Source organism: Suricata suricatta, chromosome 3, assembly GCF_006229205.1.
Source record: "Suricata suricatta isolate VVHF042 chromosome 3, meerkat_22Aug2017_6uvM2_HiC, whole genome shotgun sequence".
NCBI classification, from domain to species: domain Eukaryota; kingdom Metazoa; phylum Chordata; class Mammalia; order Carnivora; family Herpestidae; genus Suricata; species Suricata suricatta.
In genome coordinates this window covers 173,635,924-173,643,599 of record NC_043702.1, presented here as the reverse complement: position 1 = coordinate 173,643,599, position 7,676 = coordinate 173,635,924, and the positions used below count along the sequence as shown (strand labels likewise).

Genomic DNA, 7,676 nt, shown 5'->3' with positions numbered 1-7,676 from the left:
GTCAGCCCAGCCCCAGCTGGCTCCTGGGGGAGCCCCCAAAGCACTTTGCAGATGGAGCCCAGACCCCCATCCCTAGCTGCACTTTACAGACCTCGCAGGCTTCATCTGGGTGGAAGGGAGAGGCCTGGGAGGAGCACAGCGCCAGAGGGCCTGGGCTGCAGCAGGAGGGCCGGAGGTCAGACTGCAGGAAGGACAGGCCCGTCCGCTCCCTCTGCCCTGGCGGCAGACACGGCCAGCGCAGGCCCCAGGTGTTCCGTCTCCCAGAGCAGCCCCCTCCCCCTCCTTGGCTCGCAGCTGTCAGCTTCCATTTCTTCTCCTAATGCAGTCTGCTCCCTGGAGGCTGGTGGGGTGGGGGAGAGGGTTATAGATTTTAATTTTCTCAAGCACTGAGAGAAGGAATGGAATTAGTGCAGCCCATAACCCAAGTCCTCTAATGGGGAGGGAGGGCAGAAGGGGCGAGGAAGCTCCAGGCCCCTCCCCACCTCCCCTCCCTCCACCTCTCCTTTGGATCCCTCCGCCACTCTGACAGTCCTTCCTGGAGTCTAACTTTGATCTCCCCTGCTGCAGCTTCAAATTTTAAGAGGAGCTAGCTCCCCGCAGAATGGTGTCCACAGGAGAGGAAAAGGGTTGCTCGTGCCTTAAGTTGCAAGCCGGCCCTTTTCAAGGCCGTTAACGTGCCACCCTGCTCTATTTTCTCTTTGCCCTCTGGGGCTGAGAGGCGGGGGGGGGGGGGGGGGGGGGGGGGGGGGGGGGGGGGGGGCGTCCCCTCGTCCCCTCCCTCTGTGCAGCCCTGGCAGGGGTTCTGAGGGTCTCATCCCAGCCCTTCTGGAAGCTCCTGCCCCCAGAGCCTGCCTAGCCTGACTCCCCGCTGCTCGGTGTCCCAGTGGAAAGGAGCCTCGGGGCTCACTGCATCCTTTTAGAGTATTAGTAGCCCCGAGGCCCAGGGCTGTGTGTGACCTGCCCGCAGGGCCTCCGGGAGGCGGTGCTGCTCCAGCACTCCTTGCCCTCTTCTCTCTGTCCCCCGGGTGGCCCCAGGCGATCGAGTGCATCACGCAGGGGCGCGAGCTGGAGCGGCCCCGGGCCTGCCCGCCGGAGGTCTACGCCATCATGCGGGGCTGCTGGCAGCGGGAGCCCCAGCAGCGCCACACCATCAAGGAGGTGCACGCCCGGCTGCAGGCCCTGGCCCAGGCGCCTCCCGTCTACTTGGACGTCCTGGGCTAGGGCGCCGCCGGGGTCCCGGCAGCCCGAACCCCGGGCCTGCGCGCGGTCACCCCCGGCCCTCCCAGCAGCCCCTGGGTGATCTCAGCATCTAACTGACCCTCAGCATGCCGGAGGGGACAAGTGGGGTCTGGGAGCGTACGACGTCCCTGCCTCCCTGGGCCGGTTTCGTCATAGCAATTATATTTATTATCCCTTGGCCGTGTGTCTCTTGCCAGTTCTTGGGATGACGTCACTCCGGGAGAGGGGTATCGAGACCCAGGTAGGGGATGAGCCTCCCTCTCTTGCTGCCCTCAGCCGTGGCCCTGCTCCACGCAGCTGTCACCTCCGGGTGTGGCAGTCTCCTGGCCTTGGGATCGTGGTGTTCCCCTGGTGGAGAGGCTGCCGCAGGGCAGGCTTCCCAGAGCTCCAGACCTGAATCGCCTCTCCCCACGAGGGATGGAAGTTAGATGCCGTGGGGGACCGGGTGGACACATTGGTGGGGTGGGTGTGCCTTGTACTGGTGTGCACAGAACGAGCAGGCACATGGTAGGAACGAGGCGTGAGATAGAGAGAGAGAGAGCAAGAGTGGGTGAGTGCACACAGCAGAGACAGGGAAGGCACAGGATGCAGGGATGGTGAGGGAGGGGGGACCCGTGTTCCTTCCCCTCTGTCACTCTTCCTGGCTCTGAGTGCTTGGCCATCAGCACCTGGAGGCCAGGAGCTGGGCAAGGTGTCTGTTTCCGAAGGACAGAGCCATCTCCCTGGGGCAGGGTCTCCCTTCTCCTCTGCCCCTTGGAACACTGACTCCACTGAGTGGCCCTGGGCTTCTGGAGGCTTCGAGGCTAGCTGAGGTTCCCCTCAGGACCTGGGCCCTGCCCCCATCTTCATCACGTGGAGCCCTGGAGGAGCAGTGTCCCCCTCCTTGCTTCCGGCCCCATCACTTCCAATCACCTGCTCGGCTCCCACAATAACCCACACTCCCCATGGCTCCTCAGGGCTAATGTCGTGGCTGTCTCCTGTCCTTGGGTGCCCAGCTCCCCCGACACAGTGATTCAATCTGGGCCTTATCACCCGTAGGCCTAGCCCGATGGTGTCTGCCTCTTGTCCAGGCTGGTTAGTGCTAATGGAGGTCTGACCCAGGGCTGCAGGCTGATTGATGGGGGGGGGGGGGGGGGGGGGGGGGGGGGGGGGGGGGGGGGGGGGGGGGGGGGGGGGGGGGGGGGGGGGGGGGGGGGCTGGTCCCTGAGGGCCAAGTTCACAGTCCCTGCTCTCCTGACCTGGGAGGAGTGAGGCTGGCACTGTACCACCCAGCAAGGCAGGGCTTCCGCGAGTGTCGTAAGGGGGGGGTGGCAATGTGGCAGGGAGGTCACATCCCCGGCCGTAGGCCCGGGACAGGTATAAGGAGAGAGGCAATGCAGAAGAGACAGGGACAGGAGCTACAGGCTCAGAGACATGCAGAAAGACTGCCGAGGGGAGAGACAGACACCCAGAGAGACAGACGGACACCGATGGAGAGACGGCGTGCAGGTGCCTGCTGGAAACGGGCACAGGTGCGACATGCAGCTGAGTCAGAGAATGTCCTGGGGAACAGCATGGGGTCTTGGGCGTGCTTTCTACCTCCCCCGCACCCCATCCTCTTGCCTCCCTGGCCCCTGGGGCCTCTGTTCAGGCTGAGGAGGGGTGGGGCCGTTCCCATGGCTAGGGGCATACCCCCCGCCCCTGCACTGAGCATGATTTGGGCCATCACTGAAGCAGAACGGATGGAGATCAGGCAGTAGAAGGGACCTGCCAGGGTGTGCGGGGGCATTTCCAAGGTCAAGGGCATCAGGGCATCAGAAGCTCCTAAAACCACAGCCAGAGGTATTACTGGAAAAGCGGGGCAGGTAAGGCAAGGTGAGGGGTTCGGGGACAAGGTTAGGACTGGGAGGGGACTGTTCTGGGGGGGCGCGGGGGGGGCAGCTTTTCATTGATCCGGGAAGAGGAGCTGAAGCCAGTCACTCGCACCCCTTGCCCGGTTGGTGAGGAGGGGCTTGTACCCACATTGCCGGTTTCCTGGCCTAAGAGCCCCCTCACCACCCCCTCTTCGCTCCTATGCAGATGGGCACGGCTCTCACGCACGCACGCGCACGGGCGGGGACCCGCCCCCTCGCTGTAGCAGTTGGATCCCATTGTCAGTAATGGCGCCCCCTCCACCCCAGTGAGGCACATGCCCGTCCCTGTTAATTACCTCCTGGCTGTGCCAAGTCCATTAGCTACCCTCCCCCTCCCCCCACACACGAGGGGCCAAGCACCAGCTGAGATGGATGCCCTGCGGGGGGATCAATGGAATGGGACCCTGAGGACCCCACGGGGAGCTGAGACACGACCAGCAACCTGGGGCTGTGGGGCCCGGACATCTGGGGCCCCAGACCTAGTGTGAGCCCCTCCCCCCACCCCTCCCACCCAGAGAAATGCTGTCTCAGCTGGAGGACAGAGGCTCAGGCACCTCGGTGGACTCTGTAGGAACACTGAGCATCGAGAAAAACATCCAGATCTTTCTCTTAAGGAAGTTTCTGCCAGCCTCTCCCCTATCAGCTCTGGAGAGAGGGAGTCAGGGCCCCAAAGCCAGAGGGGCCCCCATGGGGCCACCACAGTGCGGGGATGGGCTCTCCAAGGAGCCCAGGGGTCCACGCCGTTGACCCCCCTCAGCCTTCCTAAGCAGCTCCTGTCTCCTTCCCGCACGGCCCCTCGGGGGCCGGATTCCTGAGCGCACACAGGGGGACGGGCATCTGTTCTGTTTCCAGGAAGTGTGTGGGCAGAGGGCCGGGGCAGCCTGGCTGGAGAGTTCTGACCCGCGCCCCCTGAGCCCCCAGGTTAAGAGAGACCCTAGAGAGAGTCCCAGAGTCCATAGGCCCCGGGCTCTAAGTGCCAACTGGAGAGAACCCATCTGGCCAAATATCTAACGTGGCCTTGGACAGGTTACCGAGTGAGGGCAGAGGGGACAGTCCGGGGACCCAGGAGTCCCAACGTTCAGGCTGCCGCCGGACCGAGGAGGGTGGAGGGGGTGCTCTCACCAACTCCAGTGCTAAACTGGGACACTGAGCCGCTCAGACTCCGGGATCTGCAGCGGGAGAGGCAGAGACAAGAGCCGGAGCTGCGGGAGGAGCCCACGGAGAGGCAGGGGGGGCTGCTCCTCCTCCCCCTCCTCCCCCCCATCTTCTCCCCCCATCCCTGGTCTCTGGGGATGAGGCGGCACAGGCTGGCAGGGCCGTGGTTTGTGGGGCGCCTGCTCACAGGACAGAAACTCTTGCCGCCAGATCCCCTCTGGCCCCTTGAGTTGCAGCTGTCCTGAGAGAGGATATCCCTTCCCGGCTCACCTCCTCCAGGCAGCCCTCAGGGATTAGACATGGACCTTGGCACCCTGTAGGGTGCTTCTGAGGTCATAGGTCCTCACAGACTCAAGTCAGGTCTCCAGCGTGTCCATGTAGGTGTTAGCGACATGCCTCCTGGCTCTCATGCCGTGTCCGCGGCCCTCCATTCACAGTGCCAGGAAGTCCTTCTCGCTCTCTGCCCTCCCGCCTCCCATCTGGATCTGAAGGGGTTACTCAGCTCCAGGCCTGCCCACGGCGGCTCCCAGGTGCCCAGGCCTGTGGTCAGAGCTAATGTAGGTGAGAGTCGGAGGACAAGAGGGATAAAGTTATTAGCGTCTTCATCTTTGAGGGATATCGATTGTCGGGTCTCCAGGCTCACTTGGTCTTATAATGGGGCTCACGGGGGTGTTGGGAGGGGCTCACAGAGCCTCCCCCCCTTATCCTGAGTGGGGGCTGGGCCGCGTCTTCTCAAAGGGAGACGTGTGGAGACTCACTGTGGGATGCAAAGGCTGTTGGGGGGGGGAGGGGGGCCAGCTGGCAGCCTGGTGAGGGCGGACTGTGGGGGTGGGGCTCGGTTCCAGCTCACTGCACTTCACTTTACAGTGTGTGTGCAGGTGTGACACAGAGAGAGGGAGAGAGGAAGAGGGCCAGAAAGAGGAAGAGAGAGAAGGCAGGAGGGAGACAGAGGGAGAAGGAAGGAGACAGAGAGAAGGAGAGAGGGAGACAGAGAGGGAGGGAGAGAGGGAGGGAGGGGAGATCCCAGTCGAGCTGGAGAGATTCGAGATGGCAGCCCAAGGCGAGAGGACAGGGGTCCCTCCTCCTGAGGCTCAAGCTCAAGTCCAGGCCACTCAGGGTCCCATCCCGGGGACAGAGCCTCCTGCACCAACACGGACGTCCTAGGGCACATCGCGGGCCCCTCTCCTGCAGCCTCCGTGTCCCGGCAGGCTCTGTGGGTGCTGTAGGCGGCACCCCGCAGGGACTCCTGTCACCGTCCCCTTCTCTCTCTGCACCAGTGTGTCTGCTCTCGTGGTTGCGCATGGCCGTCTCTGTGAGGAGGTTTGCGTGAACCTGGCTCTCTGCACGCGGCTGGCTGTGCAGATTCCTGTCCCCAAGGTGAAACCAGTGAGGGGACGGGGCTCGGGGGCCTGGCTGCCTGCCTTGTCCCGGGAGGCCCCTCTTCCACCTGCAGGGGTGGGGCTGGTGCTCGGGTTGCAGCGAGACCGGAGATTCAAAGGGGTGAGGGCCTCTGAGAGGGGGCGTGGGCTGCTGGGTACTGGGGACGGAATGCCACGCTGTCCCTCTGGTCCTTCCTCAGGGCCCTTCCTTTCTCTCTGCTCTTTGCCTTCAGAGGCAAGGAGGAGGGGCAGGGGTCAGACTCATTCCTCGTGCCCCAAGGAGCTGGCTTCCCCTCCACCGGGCTGGGAGAGGAGGTAATTAATGACGAGGAGGCCAGGAGGGGAGAGCAGTGAAGGCTAATGTTGGTATTAATCAGGAGCCGGTCCCCAGCGAGGGGTAGGATTCAGCTGGAGCCGTGTGTGTGTGTGTGTGTGTGTGCGTGTGTGTGGTCTGTGCACATGCACTCGCACCAGGGAGCGGGGGGGCTGTGGGGGGCCAGGAGCTCCTGACTCATCCAGTCGGCCTGACCACTGTCCCCCTTACCCTTGTTTTGCTGGAAGTCCCCCCTGCTGTCCGCCCTCCAGCCTCAGGCTGACGCGCTGAAGTACGGCCAGGATCCCTCCTCAAGTCCAAGGCCACCCCCCAAGCCCTCGCTGGCCTGCAGTCAGGGCCGGTGCATTAGGTGATTCCCGAGGCTGCCGGCCTGCTAATTGCCTCTCATCACCAGGCCCCCCCACAAACTCCATTAGCCCCCCCCTTCTCTCCCCTGATAGACCCTAAATCAGCCCCAATTATTCACAGGAGGGGGTCTGGGCTGAGCTGTGATTACAGTGCAGGGCTGAGGGAGGGGGCGGGAGGTGGGGCCTGTGGGTAGATCCAGGCCAAGGACCACTGGGGGGCAGGGGCCTGGCAGCCTGAGGCCGGGAGGGAAGGCCAGGCCTGAAGGCAAGCACTTGGGTTTATAGTTCTTTTCCAGGGCCCCTCACCCGCACCCGGAGACCCGGGAGGGCGAGGGCGGGTCAAGTCCTACCGGGGCCATCCTGCCCAGCACCTCCACGTCACTGCCAGGGGCCCTGACAGGCTTGGCAAGGAGTGAGGAGGCTCTGTCCTTCTGCCCCTGCCCCACCCAGGCTGGGCCCCTGAGTGGGCGGCACACGGGCGGAGGCACGGGGGCCGGGCCCGGCGTGAAGGGTCAGCTGGCCTGCTGCTCAGAGCTGTGCGCTCAGGAGCCCGGGACACCAGTCGGTGCTCCCTGCCAGGCACGGGGCACTCTCTCTGCACCCACCCCCCGCCCGCGATACCTCCAATCCCAGCAGCTCCTTCCCATCCTGGAGGGAAGAGGCCCCCACACGAGTCCCCGGGTCAGGGCGGTGGCCTCGTCCCACTCCCTGCTTCACCGTGCTCCCTACGGCCGGGTCAGCCCCCAGCTATCCTGTCGAAGCCTGAACAGGACCACGACCCCCACCCCCCGCTCAAAGTCCCCTAGCGCCCCCCCTTCTCGCAGAGCAAACTCCAACAGCCCACCAGGCCCTGCAGGGCTTGACCGTCACTGCCGACACCCCCTCCTCCCGGGCTCCGGGCCAGTCTCTGAACAGAGCCTGTGCTCTGGCCTTGGGATTTGTACTTGCTCTTCCTGGGCCTGCGCCCCTCCTCTCGGCCTTCACTGGGAGGTCACTTTTACAGGGGGGCCTTCCCTGACCTCCTTTCCCAAACAGCCTCCCCCCCCCCCCCCCCCCCCCCCCCCCCCCCCCCCCCCCCCCCCGCGCGGTTCCGTCTAGTGGGTTACAGGGCTCCGATCATAACACGGGGCAGGATTTCACCGATTCCGAGCTCATCGGCGCCCCCCGGCACCGCCACTAGGGGGCAAACTTCCTCCTCGACCTCCGCGTTAGGCAGAGATTTTTCCCTATTCTGTTCACAGCTGCAGCCCCAATGGCTGCACACACAGGTGATCCACGAATCTTTCTTTCACCAACGAATGAATAATTAACTGTTTTCCCAGCGAGCAGG

General features: G+C 64.2%; 1 protein-coding gene across 2 annotated transcripts in view; it reads left to right on the top strand.

Annotated features, from left to right (window-relative positions):
- NTRK1 (neurotrophic receptor tyrosine kinase 1) overlaps positions 1 to 1,417 on the top strand; it is an 18,974-nt gene extending 17,557 nt beyond the window's left edge. For both annotated transcript variants that reach the window (XM_029935946.1, XM_029935945.1), the window contains one exon: positions 1,036 to 1,417. In XM_029935946.1, the coding sequence (XP_029791806.1) occupies positions 1,036 to 1,221 (186 nt within the window). In that variant the 3' untranslated portion in view covers positions 1,222 to 1,417. The remainder of the gene's footprint in view (positions 1 to 1,035) is intronic.
- The last annotated feature ends 6,259 nt before the right edge of the window (positions 1,418 to 7,676 follow it).